The 23233-nt window shown below is 35.2% G+C and overlaps 2 protein-coding genes and 1 non-coding gene across 4 annotated transcripts; 1 reads left to right on the top strand and 2 right to left on the bottom strand.

Annotated features, from left to right (window-relative positions):
• Positions 1-5219: 5219 nt before the first annotated feature.
• On the bottom strand, positions 5220-11120 carry paip2b (poly(A) binding protein interacting protein 2B). The gene is given in 4 exon segments (NM_200766.1): positions 5220-5928; positions 6242-6415; positions 9766-9923; positions 11022-11120. Coding segments are annotated over 4 exon segments (396 nt in total). The 5' UTR covers positions 11029-11120; the 3' UTR covers positions 5220-5871.
• A 435-nt stretch (positions 11121-11555) lies between these two features.
• Positions 11556-11627, top strand: trnae-cuc (transfer RNA glutamic acid (anticodon CUC)). The gene has a single exon. It is a non-coding gene; the product is annotated as a tRNA-Glu (tRNA).
• A 1588-nt stretch (positions 11628-13215) lies between these two features.
• Positions 13216-22698, bottom strand: si:ch211-89o9.4. Of its 2 annotated transcripts, none has more exons than NM_001145593.2 (8): positions 22333-22698; positions 16513-17408; positions 15377-15663; positions 14917-15057; positions 13961-14086; positions 13810-13851; positions 13605-13739; positions 13216-13465 (listed from the first exon to the last, which is right to left on the bottom strand). In NM_001145593.2, exons 1-8 carry the CDS (start codon positions 22392-22394, stop codon positions 13295-13297), a joined length of 1860 nt encoding a protein of 619 aa, NP_001139065.2. In that variant the 5' UTR covers positions 22395-22698; the 3' UTR covers positions 13216-13294. The 2 variants fall into 2 exon arrangements, with proteins under 2 accessions (NP_001139065.2, XP_073804141.1); XM_073948040.1 differs by lacking the exon at positions 22333-22698 and adding an exon at positions 18114-18563 and having other exon boundaries at positions 16513-17468.
• Positions 22699-23233: the final 535 nt, after the last annotated feature.

Below are 23233 nucleotides of genomic sequence, written 5' to 3'. Positions count from 1 at the left end.
CACGGTTACACAGGAAACAACTCATGGTCAATTAACAATAAGGTTTTATTAGTTAATGTTAGTTATTTTTTAATATGAACTAATGAACAATACTTTTAACAACACTTATTAATCAGGGTTCAACATTTAATAATACCTTACTAACATCCAAATGCATGCTTTTTAACATTAGTTAATGCTTCGTACATGAACTAACATTAAACAACTGTATTTTCATTAACTGTCGTTATCCATAATGAACAAATGCTGTAATAAATGTATTGTTCATTGCTTTTTTTTTCATGTCAGTAAATGCATTAACTAATACAAACTTATTGTTAATTGTTACTCAACTCATTTGAGCTATTATAATCACAAAATATATTACAATTCCACATTTGTATGTGTCATGTACACTTTGCTGTTAAATGTCAAACAAATATAGACAGGGTTTACTTGGGCACGTACAAGTCTGGTTTCAAACTTCCTGTACAGTCTTTAAACCACAAATCATGCACAGACTGGCACACAGACATAGACTCATGCAAGTCTATAGACAGACAGACACTGTATTATCTAATGTGTGTTAACATGAGCAATAGTCTAAAAACAGTCATTCACATATTTCTGCCTGCCACTTTACTCTATATAAAGGGTCACGTATATAAAATCTGATATTGTCCCATTGTGAGAAATACCAACAGCAGTGTGTGAATAATTCAGGCTTTTTCTCATATCTTCTGCTGAAATATCAACAATTTTTAATCATAGCAAGAAGAAAAAAAATATGCAAAGGTGACCCAAAACTGAAAGTCTTGTCAATGTTTTCTCATCCTTCACTTGTTCCAAACCTGACTCGGTGGCACAGTGGGTCGCATGATTGCCTCACAGCAAGAAGGTCGCTAGTTTAAATGGTGGCTTGGAGTACTTGCCTCTATGTTACATTTGGAGTGAATTAGATACTATTTGAAAAAGAAAACTTGAACAATTTGACAAAATTTGGAATCCTTTTATTTGTTACCTTGAAAAAAACATTCATAATAATGCATCATTTCTGTAATGCTTTAACATGCTTTTTCATCATACTCTGTTGTTCAAACAGGTCTTTGAAACAAGTATGCTTGTTATATGAGTGTTTTTTTTATTATTATTATGATTTTCATATTGTTTTTCCTTTATTTATTTTATTTGCTTTGCCTATGTTGTATGTGGAAAAATATGTAAACAGAGAATACTTTTCTTTCTAATTCTCAGTCTTCTATAAAACTTATTTGACCAAAAAAAAAAAAGGTTGCTGTTTCGAGCCTCGACTGGGTCAGTTGGCATTTGTGTGTGAAGTTTGCATGTTCTCTGTTTTCATGTGGGTTTCCTCTGGGTGCTCCCGCTTCCCCCACAGTCCAAAGACATGCACTATATAGGTGAATTGGGTAAGCTAAATTGTCTGTAGTGTATGTGTGGATTGAGCATGTATAAAGATGGGTGGCAGCTGGAAGGGCATCCGATGCGTAAAACATACAGTATTCAATTCAATTCAGCTTTATTTGTATAGCGCTTTTACAATGTAGATTGTGTCAAAGCAGCTTCACATAAATGGTCATAGTAACTGGAACAGTGTAGTTCAGTTTTTAGTGTTTAAGTTCAGTTCAGTTCAGTTTAGCTCAGTTCAGTGCGATTTAAAATCATTACTGAGAGTTCAAACACTGAAGAGCAAATTCATCGATGCGTAGCTCTACCAATCCTGAACCATGCGAGCCAGTGGCGACAGCGGAGAGGGAAAAAAAACTTCACCTGATAGGAGTGAATAAAAAAAACCTTGAGAGAACCAGACTCAGTTGGGCACGACCATTTTAATTTCTCCGCTGGTCAAAAGTCTTGTGCAGTCACCGTGGTGGAGTATGCTGGATAAGTTGTTGGTTCATTCCCTTGTGGTGACCCCAGATTAATAAAGGGGCTAGGGTGAATGAATGAACACAAAATAAGACATTTAGAAGAAAGCTAAAAACCTGTAAGCATTTAGTATTTATTTTCCTAATAAGGATGTCAAATTTTTAGCTTTCAGCTCTCTTCAAAATTTCTTCTTTTGTGTTCAACAGAATAAAAAAAACTCATAAAGGTTTGGAACCTCTTGATGGTTAGTAAATGTATACTTTTTGGGTGAGCTGCCTTTTTAACAGGCTAACAGATGACATACTTATTTACATAAATATCTTCTTGTAGTTGTTGTTCGTGTATTATTTCATTTCACAAGGTACAGAAGATAATTACATATAACACACACAACATAAAATACATAAAGTATATAAAAAAGAAATGTAAATCTAAAAAAGTTTACCCTGATCTTCAAATTCAAAACGTTTTCACTCTCTGACTTTTAATGCAATTTTTTCTTAGCGTCAGTGAGCGTTTGAACCTTCTGTACACGCTCAGAAATAAAGGTATACTGTAAAAAATGCAGGGTTCCACACCATTCATGTTGTCCCAACACAAATTAAGTTAACTTAACATATTTAACAAATTTATCTGGATTGAACAAAAATATTAAGTTGTGCCAATGAAAACTCAAGAATTGTGTTTTTTCAACTCATTTTAAATAAGTAGTTTGAACAAGTTAAAAATATATTTTTTGAGTGTACAGTAATTGCCAGCTGTCACTTGGGTGGTAACTTTTCAAAAGGAACACATATGTACCTAAAAGATCTACAATCATATCTCAAGGGTACATATTAGTACCTAAAAAGTACAAGTCAGTGCCAGTCATGTAGTGGTTAGTGCGTTGACTCATGCACTCCGTTGCTCACAGTGACCCGAGTTTGATTCCCCTCCTTCCCCTTCCCCTCTCTCTGCTCCCTATGCTTTCCTGTCAATTCTCTATACTGTCCTGTCAATTAAAGGTGGAACAAAAAAAGTACAAAAGTGTTCCTTTAAAATTTTTAGGTACTAATATATACTCTTGAGGTACCAATATGGACCCCAAGTGACAGCTCACATACCTTTATTTCTGAGAATGTAACAGTTGCATAAAATCCCTCAGTTGTCAACAGTGTGAAAGGATTGATTTTAAAATCAGCCATTTTTGGAGGAGTTCAAATAAGCAAAAATGTGGGACCTGATGTTTTTTTTAGAAGTACTGAAAAAAAGAACTGTTTAGGTCAAACAATGGACTTAAAAACAACCACTGAAAAAATTAATTCAGGATAATTCAGGTAGTAACACAGTTGTAAGAATTAAGTGTGTGTGAACATTTGTAGGGTTGTTTTAAATTCAACAAATATTTTTTTGTGTGTGCACTATATATATGTAAATATCTGAAATATTATATTCATGTCAGTAAAACCTCAAATATATAGTGAAAAATATGAACCTAAAAATCTAAAATGTTAATATTACTCCTTTTGCCTTTCTAAGCAGGCAATTAGCACCAAACCCTTGTTCTAAAAGGTGGAGCAGTTTCACTATGACGAGTTTCATTGTCTGATTAAGCAACATCAGGTCTGCCTGTCTGCACAGTAACACCTGGATAATGCAAATAAAGCAAATCCATATTAAAATCTAAACAGTCGAACAATGAAGAATTACTCTCGAGAGGCTCTGAAAAGATGTTTAGGCTGGCCAGTCAATGCTGTGACCTTGAGACATTTCAGTGCAGTGTAATTTACAGCATCTGTCAACAATGGCGTGACATTGAAGCCTCAGCAAATAAACGCAAGTGAAGCCATTTTGTAGCAGCTGCATATGGTTTTTAATGATTTTTATTAACTCGTATAGTATGAACTATATATTTAGAAAACAACAAAAACTGACAATGTTTCCTTCAAATCACTGCTAATTATTGGTATTAAAATTAAAATCCTGATGATTCATGCAGTTTTGTTTTTATATGATTCCGAGTTTTATGAAAGTAAGCTTAAGGCCAAGAGTAGAAATTTGAATTATTAACTTAAAGCTAAGTCAGCTTATCTTAACTTTCTCTATGTAAATATGGGGACACAACGAGTTGTATTAAATTAGCGACGCATGCAAGCTTAAAAGTACAACTTGTACTGGACTCAATTTAAATAATTAATATCTCAAAAAATACCTTAGGGCTTGAGCTGTGCATCCAAACATTACAAAAGAACTACTTCCTGATCATGGTCCCAAAAAAGTGATGTTCTTCATCAGTGGAGTCTTGTTTTACAAAGATATTTTGATATTAATGTATTACATATAATCCGTTTCTTACAGGTGAGTGGGCTTGACAAACCAGTTGTAGGTGACAAGTTTTTCAAATATTTGTGCAATTGTGAGTGTGCTTCACACTGGTGAATAGACTTGACAAATCACCTTTAGGACACTCTCAAATTCAATACATTTTAAGATCTCATCGGTAGGTTTCAAAAGATAACATTGGTGACATTTTAACTTGCATTATATTTACTAAATTCTGACTGTAAGAAACATTCTTCATACAGTATAATGAGTATAAAACTGCTAATCCAGCATGTGGCACCTACAGACAAAGACTTTAGAATACACATTACTTGCATGTTTTGAATTGGGAAAAGCGTTACGTCTTTTATTTTATTGCAGATGAAGCCCCAACTTTTAGTACAAGAGCCAATCATCGATTGCTATTAGACTGATGATTCTAATGAGGATGACTAGGGCCAGACAGAATCTGCAAAAAAATGTTGCCATTTCTGCTGAAAATTTTGTAAAAAATCTGCAGATTTATACGGAATGATTTTAGGAGTATCATAACTAAAAACTTGATATATATAAAAAAAATAATAATAATAATACATTTTTAGCTTTAATGTTTACAATGCAGACATACAGTACAGGTGAATTAGGTAGGCTAAATTGTCCGTAGTGTAAGAGTGTGGATAAGCGTTTCCCAGAGACGAGTTGCAGCTGGAAAAGGCATCCGCTGCGTAAAACATATGCTGGATAAGTTGGAGGTTCATTCCGCTGTGGCGACCCCAGATTAATAAAGGGACAAAGCCAAAAAGAAAATGAATGAATGTTGTAGCCAGGGGTGTAATGGACATTTTAAAAGTGGTGGGGGGACCGCTGTATGAAATCCAAAGGTTTACATTCTTAATCCCCTGTTTCTAAATGGCCAGTCTCCAAAAGTGCAGGGGACGTATTCCCCCGTCCCACCCGGTTGCTGCGCCCCAGGTTGTAGCACAAAAAGACCCCAAAAAAACGATGCTACATGATTTCCACACACAAAGACACCAATGCGACAGACCACCATGTCCAAGAGGGAACCTGCTTGTTTTATTTATTTTTTTCCATTTTTGTTAATGCATGTTGCACACTGTGACAGAACTTCAACGAAAGAAGGAGAAAAAAAGAAACAGGAGAAATGTTTCTGTGAAAATCCCTCAAATGTTGTCAGCTGCCACCAGTTCGGTCCATCACAGAATGGTCCACCTGTCAACGGTCATTGTACTATCAGGTTTCCTTTGCCCCAGTCCTTCCCCTCCCACTCTTATGACACACACCTCCCTGCCAAACTTCCTCTTAAAGAAATTAAAAGAAAAGACAGGAAAAAAAAATAAAGAAAAGAAAATGGCAATGACACGGGGACAAACTGCTAGTCACTATCACAATAGTGGAAATCACATAACTGTTCCTCGGAGATTAATACAAAGATCTTCCAGGAGAACTAGTCACAATCTGCAGCGGTCCAATAGGAACATTACACTGAGTAACCCGCCCACGTTATACATGGAGACAGACGGAAATAAAAAGCTTATAGAAGAGCATCCAGCACCCCCCCACCCACAAGCCCCACCCCATCAAGCCCCACACAACCCCAGGGAGATTGAAGTATGTGTGAGGGTGACCCCCGGCCACCAGCGGTCACATAAAGTCTCTATAAAGGAGCCCCTGACTGGAGGGTCTCTAGTATTTCACACCTGGAACAAACTCCTTGGCTTCTGGGTTCAAGCTGCTCTTGCGCTGTAAAACAAAGAGAGAAGAGCGTGTGAGTGAAAAATGTTTGATGTGGAGACTCAATTTTGGAAGGATGTGATATTTCTTTAATGAGCAGTTCACTTCCAGAAATTACACTTCTAGTTGATGTTCAACATTGACTTCCATATTTCTCTTATAAGAAAATCAATGGTGACCCATTAACTATTTAAGTACCTACATTTTCAAAACATCCTCTTGTGTTCAACAGAAAAAAGCTAGTAGAGGGCGAGTAATTGAAAACTTTTTATCTGGAAGTGAAATACTCAAGCTTTTAAATAATAAGAGCTGTAAGACTTACTGCAATGTCTTCGGCGTTTCCGTCACTGACCGACAGGCCGCTGAGCTGCTGTTGGATCTGCCCTACTCCAGATGGAAGGTCTCTGGCAGGAATGAACCAATCTTGATCCTCCTCCTCCAACATCTCCTGGAAACAGCGTTCAAGAAACTCCTGCTCCAACAGCTCTTCTTCCACCTGCAGGAAAGTGTCAGATGGATCAAATTTAGCATAATGTGGCGACTGGGAGGATTCACATTAAACTTGACATACTTCAATGTTGGTCTGCTGTTAATCATTATAATGTGGTTTGTTGTAAATAAGCCCAAATTGCAAGATTTTTTTTAAACCATTACAGTATTTTTAACTCAATGAAGAAACCAAATTAGATGCAAATGCACGTAAAAAATAAACTGCAAGTGTTAAACTAAACAAATCAGACTATATTTGATGTGAGGTCAATCAATGTTTTAAACACCAGTCAGCTTCGCTGTTACATTTAAGCTAAATTTCCAAAATTAAACCTCAACTTGTGCAGTCTCCATCTCTCTGCCCAGTGCAAACTCTCAATTTGTTTTGTTATTGTACACCAATAAATAGTGATCTGCATTTTAGCAAGTGTCAACCAAGGAAACAAATATATTTACAGCAGAAAGATTCTCAACACATTTCTAAACATAAGTTAAAACTCATTTATAACTCATTGACTTGATATTTTTCAAGATGCTTATATACAGATCAAAGTGACATTTAAAGGCTTAACACAGTTAATTAGGTAGGTTAGGGTAATTAGACAAGTTATTGTATAACGATAGTTTGTTCTGTAGACTATCGAAAAATAGCTTGAAGAGGCTAATAATTTTTGACCTTAAAATGTTTCTGAAAAAGATTAAAAACTGCTTTTATTCTAGCCAAAAAATAAAAACTTTCTATAGAATAAAAATACATTCAGACATACTGTGAATGTTTCCTTGCTCTGTTAAACATAATTTGGGAAATGTTTAACAAAGAAAAGATAAATTAAAATGGGGGGCTAAAAATTCTGACTTCAACTATAAATAAGCAAATAAATGTTTACTGAAGATGTTCTGAAACATAACTAGGCCCACACAGAATCTGAATGTGCAGAAATCTGCAGATTTTGAGCCCATCACTGAGTCCATTTATTTATTAGTGTAAATTTATATTTATTTAGTTTTTAAATAATTTCAGTAATATTATTGGCCAATATGAAAACTTCATATGATTTACTTACAATAAAGTTTGTGACGGAATATCTTTTAATAGATATATTATACGAGAGACTTGAGTGGATCTAACTGCATTTGCATTGTAAACATTAGATACAAGTTGTTGAATGTTTTATTTGTAAAATGTTTTTATTTTTATTTTATATAAAAAGTTTTAGTTATGATACTTCCAAAATCATTCCGCGTAATAGACTTTTTTTTTAACACAATTCTGCACAGAAATATAAAAAAAAAATGTCTGCAGATTCTGTCTGGCCCTACATATAACTAATATTTCTTTCAGTTACGAGTGAATCACCGCTTTGTGTAAAGAGTCTCTGCAAATGACTTTTGTAAATGCACAAACTATACTTCCAAAATAACTAAAGCTTAGTTTTAATGGTTAAAAACCAATTATTTAATTCATACAAAGTTCTTATTGATGATAATATTTTTATCTTTTGTATTTCGATAATATCATTCTTGCTATTCACATTAAACTAAGAACACATTAGTTGGACAGTTTACCCATTCTATGGTAGTATCGTGATACTATGGCAACAAAATACTGGCGATGCCACTGTAGTTTGTAAATGGTAGTATTGCCATTAATGGTTTATCTACAATAGATAATGTTGCAAGTGGAAGTGTCACTGAAATGCTCACACCTTTGTGCAACAATGACCCATTCTATTTTAAAAGTCTTTGGATAACTTTAAGGTTGCAAAACTTTGGAGAATTTGCACCTTTTATGGTAGCCTATTGCACATTTTGTAATGCTTCAGTCCATTTCTGTTCCTGTTAATAAGATTTAGTAGCGACCGCAACGATTTCTTTAAAAGAACAACTCACAAAGTGCAATTTTTGAATACTGATTGAAAAAAAAGATAACACCCAAAATTGCAACAGGAAACATTGAAACATTTTGATCACTACATATAGCCAAATTTTGTTGGAAAAACGCTTTTTTGTAACAAATTTTATTTGGTATAATATGCATCTTTATTTTAATGTATTTTTGTTGGTCAGTTATCTACAACATAAACAAAAAGAATAAATCAATTTTAGGTTAAGTGAAGTGCAAATAATACTTTTTGGCCTTAAGGGGATTTGAATTACATTCAAGTAGGCTTATTGTAACAAAATATAGTATTTCTGACAATTCTCTTCGTAATTTGAGGTATTAATAACAGTACCACAATCCTACTTGGTATTGTGATACTTCAGCTGGTATAGTATCATAAGATTAATTAATGGTAAACGCGACAACCCTTATCTAACACACACACACACACACACACACACACACACACACACACTTAAACTTTCCATATGACTTCCATTTGTGCTCCATTTCAAATATTTTCTTTCCCTTGTTCCCCAAATTCATGTATAGCTATATCCATAAAACTACATTTGGATGCACTTGATTATAAACCATTTTAAGAGATGTAAAAAAAGAAAATAAGACTCTCCAGAAGAAGAAATATTATCAGACATTCTGTGAAAATTTCCTTGCTCTGTTAAACATATTTTGGGAAATATTTCAAAAGAAAAAAAAAAAAAGAAAAAATTCAAATAGGGCTAATAATTTTGACTTCAACTGTGTATGCATGTATGTACATTTATGTATGTGTGTGCGCGCATATATATATATATATATATATATATATATATATATATATATATATATATATATATATATATATATATATATATATAAACATTATAAATATAAATATTAATTAATTGTGCAAGTGTTGTATTAATTACTTTGCACCATAAAAAGCTTTTCACTCATCATAGCACACGTGCTGCTGATGATGTGACAATAAAAGTGATTTGATTTGAGACCGATTCATGTTGTTTCCTAGTCTTAAGATATCCATTAGCTTCATCCAAACCATTCCCTCTACTAATGCACTAGATTAACAAAAAATGAAAAAAAAAAGTATTTAACATTTATTATCAAACATAAAACAAAACATATCCACAATTACAGTCCATGAGATTTAACATAAGGTTAAACAGTTTTAGATCTTTTAATTTTAGAAGTTTTTTGGTTTGAAAGTGACAAATACTACATTTGACTGCTGATAAAGATATAATGCTCTTTTAATACACAAACGGTCACTAATCTGTCGAACCACATCATGGCATCATTTTATTTCAAATACAGGTCAACCAAATGACTGCAACGAGAATTTCTTTCTGAAGAGTCTTTAACCTAATTTGTGAATCCCATTTTCAAGTGTGTATAAACAACCAGCACAAAAGGTGTTCTTTGAGATGTCACACATTAAGCAGCTTCACACTGACCTGTCTATTGTACTCCTCCTCGTTCTCCATCCACATGTACTCCGCGAAAGGGTTTGCATCCCCTTCTTTGTGTCCGTTCACAACATTCTCATCCTTCCCTTGTCCACTGCCGCCTCCTGGTGTCTTTGCTACCTCCGGACTGTTAATATCAGCAGGTTCTGGGAGTGTAAACGCAATGTTAATACTCAAAAAACAGAAATCAACAGCCTCAGTACAGACAGACAGACGACAAAAGTGATGCCTGTGAACACAAGAGACTCGTGAAAAGACATGTTTACATCAACACTCGCGGTACACGGGATAAATGAATGATTTAACTGCATGAAAGCATAATTAACACACATTTTATATAACTATACAGCAATATGATTGGTGTCTTTGTAAAGTACAAACACTAAACACGCTGGCAAATTAGTGGTTTGATGTGGCAAACTCAAGGCAGGATAACGTTTATTAAGCTTTTCTAATGCCCGCTACACGACGCAGTGCGTAACACACACGGTTTAAAGATCATTATATAACTATCTGTTAATAACTATCAGCGTGTTGCATAAATGAGACAAAGAGGAGGTCAGTCGACACCATCTTTCTCCACATGGATTTGATTCATTGTAACGTGAGGCCTGGCCAAGGCTCAAGGGATAACTATCTTTAGTATAAACTATTAAAGAAAGCCTCAAATTAAAACAGCCCCTTTTGCTTACGAGAACAACTTCGTTTGAGTAAAAAAAAGTTAAACACTTGCTCACGTTTGTCTAACGCCCCGTTAGTGTATATTGTAACTATGAAGCTATGCGCGTTAGCACGAGCCACCGCCGACACATAACAACAACAACAACGTTCTTTCCACGTGAAACCCCATTTTATGACCGTACTTAGTAGTGTTTAAAGGTTACCCACCTGCCATTTAAGCAAATGTGGTACTTGTTGTGTTGAATAGTTTAAAAGGCTTTCGTGTGGTAACGTTAAATTAAGTAGCGTGCTAAATGCGCGAGTTAGCCTGCATCGCAGACACATCACTAGGCCTCCATGCTCACAGCGCTACACACAAAACTCTACAAAGTGAGTTTTCATCGGCTTAATCTGCGTTTCACTTAACGTTACATCTGTTGTATTACTTATATTTGCCACTCTACGCATTAATCGAAGGCAACCATTTCACAAAACAAAGAGGGTGAGAGAAGCACACAACAGTTTCAAAGTCAAAACATTAAACATGGCTCTTTTCACAGATATGAGCAGCTAAGAGGACTTACCCGGCATTGTAACGCGTCTGTCGCTCTAATCTATCTCCAAATAAGTCGAGTAAAAGAGGTAATTTTCCTGTTTGCACCGACACCGTTACCTGGCTAGATTTCAAGCCTACGTCAGAGTGCTCATGTGGGCCTTTCAAACAAACACGTCGCGGGCGCGTCCTGTCGGTCATCATCGGTATTTCAACATCTGACTGATTTTTAATTTTTTTTTAGATTTCAACATGATTGCTGCAGGCCCTGCTACTCAATTCAAGCGTGTTTTTGCAAGAAACTGACAATGCAAATTACATTTGTATCGTTAAGCAATTTACATGTTGGTGGTTTCATTAAAAACAATCGCCAAAGATATTGACGATAGGATCTGAATCATGAGCATGCACACATTCATTCACTTTCTTTTGGCTTATTAGTCTCTATTTCAGAGGTCGCCACAGCGGAAAGAACCGCAATAACCTTAAATATTATGGCAGTCAATGATGATATATATGGGCAGTACTTGCTCATACTGGATCTAAACCTATTGATCGACATCTCTCCCTGGTGGTCTAGTGGTTAGGATTCGGCGCTCTCACCGCCGCGGCCCGGGTTCGATTCCCGGTCAGGGAACTTGTACTTTTAAACATATTGGTTTCAGAACTCTTATAAATGCAAACGGACTTAATCCAAACAAGATTAATGTAATAACCCAGTTGTTAATAGCGTTAAATTAAATTATTTTATCAAATCAAATACTTCAGATCTCTGAATTGTGTGAGGGACATCAATACCTAAATTCAAAAAGTATAAACACTCAAGTTGTAGTTAAACAACATACATACATTTATACAAAGTCCCTTTATTAAATAGGGATGAACCGCCAATTTATCCAGCATATGTTTTACGCAGCGGATGCCTTTTCAGCTGCAACCCAAACACTGGGAAACACCCATACACTCTTACATTTACATCACAAAACAGGGAACAATCAACATCGCAAGGCATGTTTACCATTAAAATAAATTAAAATTGTTACAACTGCAACAAGAAGCAAGGTTCCAAAAAAGTAGTATTTGCTTATGAAAATTAGACAACTTCAAAGGAAGCTTTGAACAATCATGATCACATCTTAATACAAATTCAAGGCCACCAGTTTTTTTTAACAAATTATTTGGGATATGATACCATATTGAATAAGGCTTAGCTAAACACTCTTTCAACCATATAACTCTAAAAGTGCCAAGAGGAGATTCAAAATCTAAGGTTTTTAAACCTCCATGTTCATACTCTTTGACCATATGATTTTTACGTAAATAATTTGTTTTATTTTTCCAAATAAATGTTACACTCTTATATTCACACACTACACTTACTCAAATTCAATTAGGTCTTGAAATTATTTAAATAATGTCTTTTGACTTCATGTCTTTTGACTTTTGCACCCGGGGGAACCCACGCGAACACGGCGATAACATGCTCCACACAGAAATACCAACATGGTCCACCCGGAACTTGAATTAGCAACCTTCTTGCTGTGAGGCTGCTTTACCGTGCTGCCCAAAAAACATACATGTAATTAAACATTTTATTTGGTTTAAATTCATTTTGGAAAACATTTATTTTCTAATAAGATTAATTTGATTTAACATTTATTTTGTTATATAAAAAATGGCATTTTTAGGATAGAATATGCATAGATCTTAAAATGTTTATTTACTGTAGTTTAATCTTCCTTCTTATTTTATTAACTATTTATATTGATATAAAACTTATTAGAAATTCATTTGAACTTTTAATTGTAATACAAAACTGTTCACAGACCACCAAACTGCCTTAAGCTATCTGGCTTAAATAAATAATATTTCCACATGTGTATTAATTTGTGTGCCTTCAATAAGAAACGTTTTTGGGGTGATTTAGTTCTGAGGTTAGATTGTGAACTCAGTGATCATTTAATTTGATTTAGCCTATAGTTTTTTATGGCTCTTTGTTTGATACTGGATAAATATCGTCCAGTATACTGGATAAACTAAACCCAATTTAAAACTTTAAATGACTTCATTAAAAAATATTACATATGATTTCTCACTCACTTGGTCGCCACAGCAGAATAACCACCATATATCACTACAAAGGATAATATATTTACAAATGAGTACTTAAATTACATTATTATATGACATGCAATGGTTATTTTCTTCTTCATCAGACAACAATATGACCTTGTTTCTATGTATTTTATTACAAAAGTAACACAAAACAATAAACAATTGTGAAGATATTACGCTGATTTACCATCAGCTTTTGTCCTGTATATCACATCCTCTGAAGAAAGAGAGATGATGATTGTGATAAAGACAAGGAATTTTTCGAGACCACTCATATACAGATAAAGCAACCGATGCAGACTCCATCTCTAAAACCATCTGGACACTGCTCTTGTTAGAAAGGCACTGATCTGCATTCACCTAATAATGAAAACAAAAGTATAATTAATTCACTTATCCTTGCAGATTAAAATGATCAAACTAAAGTCATGAATAAAAACAACCAAATTAAGAGAGGTTTTTAAGGATGTCTTTACTGTTGTGCAACAGCACATCTCACCTTGTTTCTATTCAACACCAGAGTTTGTAAAACTTGTCCAAAAGGTTTTATCAGCCTTAGCACTCCTGTAGCAGCGCAAGGCTTGTTTGGCATGTTACACACAACTAATAAATGGTCCAAAGGTGTCAGCAATCCCTAAAGAAGTTAGTTGATTTTAAAAATCACTTAAAAATGTTGTTATGTCTTGAGAACAAGGCATACTTACATTTGACATTAACGGCCTCACAAAAGCATGAAACACTGAAACCTGAGGAAAAAAAGTAGGCCTGAATCAAACACTTAAAACAAATATACATACTTTATTTAAGCCACAAGAGGATGTTCATTTCTATGCCTCCATTAATGTGCCTACTCACAGGTGAACTAAGGTCAACTGTTTGGGACACCAGCTCCAAACTTTGCTCTCTCATGTGGAGTGGGATAGCAGAGTAAACCTTCACCATCTCATGGGCTGAGGATTTAGTTGGAAGAATTAATAAAGCCTGGAAAACACACACATTTAAGTGTGATTTAGGGACAAGTTTCTGAAATAGTCTGACTCATAGTGGTTGTTTCTACCATCAGTCGGCGCTGCAAGCTTAACTGATTAATCTGCATTGCATGCGGTTACTTTAACCAATAATGGTAGAACAAGAAGGAGAACAAAGCACTATAGGAGAGCATTACAATGCTATTTTGACTAACTGTACTTGGAATTGTCTCCGGTTTACATTTCTGGTCATGTTAACACAAATACATTAATATTGTGCAATAAACTGGTCGATTTGATAATGATTGTATGAACATCACAAAAAATGAAGAGGGTAATGATGATTATTTTACAAACATGTGGAGGCCTAAATCTCCATGTGCAATAGACCAAGACACTGAACACTCTATGTGTCTGAAAAACATTGTGCCATTCAGAAGTGGGCTTGACAAACCATCTGTACGACACACGCCTTCTCTCTCTCTGTGTGTGTGTGATGTGCATGTGTGCAGTAGACTTGTATTTGTGTTTGTTTGTGTGTGTGTGTGTGTGTGTGTGTATTAAAAAACTGCTAAACTTTCATGGCATTTATTGCTGCTCTCTGGTGATTTTAAGTGGTTTTTAAAATCTGATTTGAAATTTGCTTTGGATACAGCTTCTGCTAAATGAATGAATGTAAATGAACATGACATTAAAATACACTAGGTCTACAGCTCCTTTCTCCCATTAATTTACCCTTTGTGAACTGGTGTTCACTTCCCACTCTTATGAATATAACATTAGAGTTTCTGTTAAATGTGTTGTTTTTCATTATTAAATATTAGGACATTAAATAGCACCTACCTTCTTCCACTCAAGACAGGTTGCTGTGTCAATCTCAGTTGCCATTAAAATGTTAACAGGGTGACCAAACGGAGATGCCATTTTGATAAGCTCACTCTCTGAGTAATCAAGAGGGACTCCAGACACACGAATCACACCTTTCTGTTAGAAAACATAAAGAGACTTTAACACAGTGCAGTATGAAGGTAAATCAGTAAAACTCGAGACCTTGCAAATGCAGTGCAGTTCGAAACACCAGTTTCCTCTCCGGTAAATGACCTAACTGCACTCCATTCACCACTAGAAGTCACTGTCCTCTCAATTATGAATTTGCTACCACACGAGACTGCCAGTATGAATTCTTTTAAAAAGTATCTTTTATTTTCAGCCTGCACAGTTGAGATAAAATTTACATCTTAATGTTTTGTTGACGTTATTTCATTGACGATATCAATAATCAAAATTCGTATTATAAACATACACTTTGTGTCGAAGTTTGTGCCGTGTAAATTTTCGTGGTTTCAGACACGTCTGGAAATGAAGACTGTTGATGATCATTTCTTGAGGTAATGGAAGTGGCATATCTTTGTGAAGATGAAAAGCATCTTTTCCTTGTATAACGTCTTCTTTTGTTACAGTCTCGATAGCCAAAACAGCGACGGATGCTGCACTTTGACTGAGAAGGGGGGAATACTGAACCAGGCCTCAGTTTGGTGACTTCAGCAGGCCCACATGGAGGTCTTTTAAGAAAAGCGTCGGTTTTATTTCCTGGAAGGTAAACAAACAATGGTTTAGTCAAACTCTTTGTTCTAAACAATGTGTTTAACATTATATAATCCAATATGTGTATATATATATAAACATATATATATATATATATATATATATATATATATATATATATATATATATATATATATATATATATATATATTAATGATATAACATATATAAAATATTTTTTAAGCAATACGTTTGTCACCAAAGTTTTTCTAAATAAATTAACAGTTTTAAAATAGCATTGAACATATATTTAACTGTTAGGCTATTGTACATGCATACATTCATGAAATAAGGATTTTGCCTTATCAGATTATATTATTGCCACTATATTAGATATAGATTAGATTTTCACTATTAAAAATGTCCTCAAACCCCCTTAAAGTTGGGGGTTGAGGCTAGAAATGTAGTAATAAAACCAAATTGTTTGTTTTTCATAAAACAGGGTGGGTAAAACAAAACAACAGACAAAAAAATAAACAGTCATTGTCAGTCAAAATTCAGTGGAAACAGCAGATGCCCTTCCAACCGCAACCCAGCACTGGGAAACACCCATACACTCTCATTCACACACATAGACTACGGCCAGTTTAGTTTATTCAGTCCAACCAAAACACATGAGGGAAACCAGAGCATCCAGAGGAAACCCACATGAATATGCAAACTCCACACAGAAATGCTAACTGACCTAGCCAGGGCTCGAACAATGGACCTGGCGTTTGTGATACCCACCATGACACTCAAGTTAAATATTATACAGTAGTATAATAAGCTTTTGTAACTTTAGTTAGCAGAATTAGTTAACAATTCAGTCTGTATCATTTATTGTGGACTCACCCGATATGACTCTTTTCAGCGTTCTGGACTGGGTAGAAAAGTTCTGATGCACAAGTTCTGATGGGCTGTATCTTTCAGCACTGAGGGTGCTCCTATGGAAATTGGAGCTACAGGACTGTTCATAGGAACTTAGTTTTTCACATTTCTGCCATTCACTGTGCCTTTGATCTTGATCATGATACTTCCCAGGAGCATATGATAACTTTCTGGATGATCTCACATGATTAGATGAGTCCCATCTATCGTGCTCATATTCAAGACCCTTTGTCTCTTTGTGGCGTTGGATGTCTTGTATGATGAGGGGCAGTTTTTCTGTTGTTAGCTGGTTGTCTGGAAAGTGACTGAGTATTTCCAAGTCTTCAAGAGAGAGGCCAAGACTGGCTAAAACTTTGATCAGATTTTCTGTTGCAATATCTCGCATTACTGGTTGCTTTGGCTCAACTTCTTCAGTTTGTGGTCTGTCAGGACGCATCATTGCTTTGGCTGTCCTTGACTGGTATTGAGAGCTAATCATAGGACTAAGAAAGTCACTAATCTTGTTTGCAATGACTGTATTATTTTCTGTGACTGGTGATGAGGGGAAACTAAACACTTGAGGGATGTTATCCATGTTTTTTCTGTTAAGGGTAAACACACCTGTAGGCTGGTTCATTCTCAGAAATGAGGATCTTTGAATGCCAAAAGGCTGTAAGAGAGGAATAAACGGGTTCCCATAACCAGCATTATTTCCACCTGCAGCATTACTAATCAGGTTCAAGAGCAGCTGAGCTTCAATTTGGGCGAGTTTACACAGGAAATCTTGTGTTGTTCCAAATAACAGCGGCGGACTGCTGAAAATACTGCTCATCTGAGACCAACACACTGGCCTGGTATGGATTTGAGGAGTATGTGCAAATCTGTTGAGAAAGAAAAACAGGCATGTCTTAATATGTATTGTATATAATGCCAGAGTAAAACTGTTACATCATCATTTACAACATTTATTGACAAGAAAGCATTAAATTAATTCTTATAGTCTTATAGTATAATTTCTTTTGAGTATTTGAGAAACTTTTGACAAATCATCTGCCATGTTGTATGGTGTGACACAACTTTTATACATTCATTAATTTTCCTTTGGCTTAGTCCCTTGTTTATCAGGGGTCGCCACAGTGGAATTAACCGCCAAATATTCTGAAATGTGTTTTGTGCATTTGGATGTGCTTTCAGCCACATCACAGTACTGGGGAACACCCAAACACTCACATTCACACACTCATACACTACGTCCAATTTAGTTTGCAAACTCCACACAGAAATGCCAACTGGCCTAGCTGGGACTCGAACCAGCAACCTTGTTGCTGTGAGGCAATAGTGCTAAAGACTGAGTCACCATGCTGCCCAAATATTTCATATATAAAAAAACATATATTGCTTGCACATTTCAATGATTAAAAAGAAGCAAGCAACACACTGAATTAAATGTGAAATTCTGACGCATAAAGACTGTCATTTTATATATATATATATATATATATATATATATATATATATATATATATATATATATATATATATATATATATATATATATATATATATCAAAAAGTAACTATTTAGACTGTAATTGTAATTGACAGTTCTTGGAAAATGGTACAGTATGTAGTATTAGTATTTAAAAACCATATTACAACAGCGAGCACTGAAGAATTTGTCAAAGGATTTGATTATTTATTTTTTTTTAAATCATTTTTTGTAGATTTTGTGATTTGTCATTGATTTTGACACTCTCTTGACTCAATGAACTGCTCGTTATTCAAGCAACAAAAGAGAAAAGTATTTGTTTATAAGCTTTTCCTTTCACTCAGGGCATCAATCTTGATCGAGACTCAACATTTAGCTTTAAATTATTATTTAAAATATGAACCGTGAAATAGTTTTCTGATGTTCAGTAAATGTATAATCAATATATGATTCTTTCAAGAATCATTAGTTCTTTAAAGACTAATGAGTGGGCGACCATAGACACAGCATAAGCGGTTGTGTTCATGAAGGCTTTTACTTAGAGGTGTGCTCTTTTCATTACATATAACTAATAGCAGGCCAGCAGGGTGTGACAAACATTGTGACAGCATGTCCTCGTAACATGAGGAAGAGGTGAGAGACATTTGTCTAGTATAAAGTGGCACACAGCTGCAGTGTTTCCACAGTTACAACCACAGCATGCGTGCCTTCTCCTGGACTGATTTTTGAATGAGTGATATTTTTCAAATAACATTTGTCAAAACTGAGATGTTGCATTATTCAAAAACCTTTCCAGGAAACAGCATGAGAACTTTTTTTACTTGAAATATTAAAAGTATGTTTTAAAAAGCCTACTTGTAAACTAAATATTACTTAAATAAAGGCAGCTTAAGTATTTACAAAACTGCACTTATTAATAATGTCTACCTATTTTTATTTTAAAGCACAAATGAATATTTTATAACAATATTTTGTCATTTTTTTAAAGAAGAACTGTATGCATTCTGATTAGCAGACAGACTGAATAAGCTGAATAAGTTAAAATTAGTTTTCATTTTATTGTTAGTGAAAATTACATTTTATATTTAAATGTACTAAAATTCACTTAATATCAATATTGATAAGATAAAAAATCAAGACCTGTCTCAAGTACTTACACTGCGTTCTCACTTGCCATTTACTGTCACTATTTTTCAGGCAGAAAATCAATAGATACAGTACACTACCTGACAAAAGTCTTACTGCCTATCCAAGTTTTAGGATCAAAATATAATAACTTGATCTTTTGGCATCAGAAAGGCACAGGCCTCCATACATCTCAGCAATGACTCAAATAACTTAATACAGTCACCGTGAATGGTTCAGAGTACATCAAGATTCTTTGGATTCATCTTCAATGCCTCCTCCTCCATCTTACCACAGACATGCTCAATAATGTTTATGTCTGGTGACTGGGCTAGCCAATCCTGGAGAACCTTGACCTTTTTTGCTTTTCAGGAACTTTGATGTGAGGGCTGAGGTATGAGGAGGAGCACTTTCCTGCTGAAGGATTTGTTTGTAATGTAATGGGCAGCACAGATGTCTTGATACCTCAGGCTGTTGATGTTGCTATCCACTCTGCAGATATCTTGCACGCTCCCAATACTGAATATAACCCCAAACCATGATTTTTCCTTCACCAATCTTGATTGATTTCTGTAAGAATCTTGGGTCTATGTGGGTTCCAGTAGGTCTTCTGCAGTATTTATGATGATTACGATGCAGTTCAACAGATGATTCATCAGAAAAATCTACCCTCTGCCACTTTTCCAAATGATCAAATAGAAGTCAAGTTTTTCATCCAGTTAAGGTCAAGTTATTATTTGTTGCTCTTACAACTGGGATCGGTGACAAGACTTTTGTTAGGTAGTGTATATCTCAGCTTGATCATGCCAAAGCAAATTGTTTGTCAGCTTGTCACATCGTGATGAACATCCTGATGAAACACTGTCTACTTGAGATGATCTGCTTGTCCTTGGTGCAGTTGTTGAAATAATAATCTATCAGGTAACGCATTAACATTGAGAAATTAATGCTTTCTAATGACGTTGGAGATGACAGGCCACATTCAAGATAGATGCACTTCAATACGAAAGACACATAAAAATCAATCAGATAGCACTTATTGCTCTGACCTCTGATGTACATAATAGAGAGAAATTCTTCACAGAATTTTTTATTTAATACTTAAAAGTGCTTCTTGACCGCAGCTGGCCTATAACTCGTATACCACGAGTGGCGAGAATCGCCAACCCTAGCTAGATTTCCTAATTAATTCATTTGAGCCTTCTCACTCATCTCGCTCACTCATCGGTCACATATCTATTTAAGTGAATCCTATTTTTGGATGATCATCTGATGCAGGATGACTCCAGGATATGTTCAAATTCACACATTCAGCAGATTAAATCATTCAACATTTCTCACTGGGGGCTAACAGCACGAGATGTAACTTATATGATCATATTTTTCATAGGAGTGGAATGATGACCTGAAGTCACTCTACAATATGTCGCTCAGCGAATAGTGTGAAGTTAATAGGATAATCTGATTTACAACTCCTGGACAGATATTCATCATGCTGTCTACATTCCTGGAAGGTGGGAACATGAGAACGTCCATGTTGCTCAGTCAAGGGCAAGCATAAAATAACACTAAACATACCCTGATGATAGAACAAGTTAGCACAACATTTCTGCTTTTTTAAACATTCTAGAATTGGACCAGAAGTGTCTACGTTGTTAACTCAGATATGTTAACCCAGCACCTCTAAAAGGCCAAACATACTGAATTACACAAGCCTCGTCTGAAAAATTCTGCTCTCTGTTACAGCTAAATATGGCGGTGGGGGGAATCCTGTCACTTGGGTACATGTAGTCCTACAGAGATGACCCAGATCACATAACCTCTGTTGTCTTTGCTTGTATATTTGAGTTATGTAGCCCTTAAGGAATAGTACTTGATAAACCTAGAAAGAGGGGATATTATTTCTAATAAATATCTAATAATTTTCAACATGTATGTTACTGTGATAATACATTTTAAAATGTTAGTTTAAAGATTTGTTTACCTCCTAATACTAATCTGATAATGTTATTTCTGCTGTGTGGTCAATTATTTTGTTAAAAGGTAGTTCACCTGCATGCATGAAATATTGCACATTATGACAAGTTTTGCTTGCTACACAACTAAAAACATGCTACATATAATAGCTTTTAGTTCAGGATTGTTGTATTATAAAGTACTATGTAACTGGCGAATAATGTGATCTGGCGAATACTGTCATCTTTACGGTGTGCGTTCATGATTTCAGGAGGCGTAGATTTGGACGGCAGGGGGGACTGTGTTTTCGAAGCTATTATGCTAACAGTTAGCATTTTGGCAGATCACCTACTGCACGTTTAAGTAAAGACATCTTTACACAACAGTGTTTATGCTGTTCTGTGACTGCTTTAGTGTAAATACGTGTACTTTCCCTAAACTTGCAGTGTTCATTTAAATAAAACTAAACACTAAAACTTGTCAATGTGCGGACAAAACGAGAGAAAAAACAACACGTGACTTGAGAAAAAAAGACCTTGACAAACTAGTCTTGTTCAAGATCACAATGGATGTTAGAAATGGAATGCAACAGGTGACAAGGCGCTGTGGCCACCAAAACAGTTCAGTCATAAATACTATGCATGTCACCTTTGATTAATAGCTTCTCATGTTAGTAAGGCTTTGTTTGTGAACCACTTCTTAGAGCTTAAATACAACATACATGCATGCCTAGATGCACCTATATATACATACATGAATTAATATTCTCCATTAATTTGCTTCATACTGCTAATTTTAATTGTAAATTAATAAATTGTACATCTAATGCAGATTGACTTCTGACACTAGCAATAAATGTTCATAAGAAATTTTATGTAGCAGTGAGCACATATGTAACAATAACAAAGCAAACTAAAGTAAAAATGAAATTTAAAGTAAATTAAAAATATGATTGTGGGACTAATAAAAATAAATAAAGTATATAAATAAATATGAATTTGGAATTATTTCAAATGTCAATTACAAGGAAAAGTCTATGCATCAGATATAAAGACAAATCACGAGAAATAAACTCAATACAGTATATCAATACAGGTTAGCAATACAGTATGTCTTGTCAATATATTGTGGCCTTGAATCGTTTTAGAAGAGATAAACAGGCAAACATCAAGACTGAACCCAATGCTTTAGATTCATTCACACACAATAGTCTGTTTTAACAAGATCCATACTCACATGTTGCCACTGGTTAAATCTGAGCTGCAGTTTCTTTCCCTTTGGACTGAATTCTTCTTCATTATTGCTTCAACTTTCAAAAGTTGCTCCAAATCTTCAACCGTCTCTCTTGATTTTTATCAGTCCATAGTATCATTAACTATAAACTACTCAACTTGTATTTGATTATTGTACATCTAATGCAGATTGACTTTGGCCGGCTTCTGTAAATCTTATCCCACTGCTCCCTCTAGTAAGACACGCTCTCTAACATTCTTTCTTAGTAGTATGTTTACATCCCCCTGACTAGGACACATGCCTGCCCACCCAACACCACCCATATCGTTTCCACCAAGGCTTTCCCTTTGCTTTGGGAGCTCTGTTGCTACAAGCTCTCTCTTACACAGTGGCAGTGATTGAAGTGCACAACAAAATGACTAGGGAAGGATCAGTATGGAATTTTTAGGTGTCAAGGCCAAAACACTTATTATGATCTATAATTAATAATATCTATAATTATTAAGATTAGGGTGATGCGGTGGTGCAGTAGGTAGTGCTGTCGCCTCACAGCAAGAAGGTCGCTGGTTCGAGCCTGGGCTGGGTCAGTAGTCATTTCTTTGTGGAGTTTGCATGTTTTCCCTGCGTTCGCATGGGTTTCCTCCGGGGGCTCCATTTTCAAAGTCCAAGCATGTTACAGGTGAATTGAGTATGCTAAAATTGTTCGAAGTGTATGTGTGTAAATGAAAGTATATGAGTGTTTCCCAGTGATGGATTGCTGCTGGAAGGGCATTTGCTGCAGAAGATTTCTTGGAACTGTGAAGTGACATATGCCAGCTGGTAGCGCCATAAAGTGAGGCATTCAGCAAAATTAATGTTTTTTTTTTTTTTTACATGTATTGTGGGTTTTCTGGTAAACGAGATG

This window comes from Danio rerio, chromosome 1, assembly GCF_049306965.1.
Source record: "Danio rerio strain Tuebingen ecotype United States chromosome 1, GRCz12tu, whole genome shotgun sequence".
Taxonomy (NCBI): domain Eukaryota; kingdom Metazoa; phylum Chordata; class Actinopteri; order Cypriniformes; family Danionidae; genus Danio; species Danio rerio.
The sequence above is the reverse complement of the archived record's forward strand: the minus strand, read 5'-3'. Positions and strand labels throughout refer to the sequence as shown.

What these genes read in the sequence shown, in the direction of transcription:
- si:ch211-89o9.4 (NM_001145593.2), bottom strand. Translation starts at nt 22,394, where the DNA reads ATGAAGAAGAATTCAGTCCAAAGGGAAAGAAACTGCAGCTCAGATTTA. An exon ending in GATTTAACCAGTGGCAACAT is followed by an intron (nt 17,409 to 22,332) that starts GTGAGTATGGAT and finishes CTTTCTCAACAG; the next exon opens with ATTTGCACATACTCCTCAAA. An exon ending in TGGTGTTGAATAGAAACAAG is followed by an intron (nt 13,466 to 13,604) that starts GTGAGATGTGCT and finishes TTTCATTATTAG; the next exon opens with GTGAATGCAGATCAGTGCCT.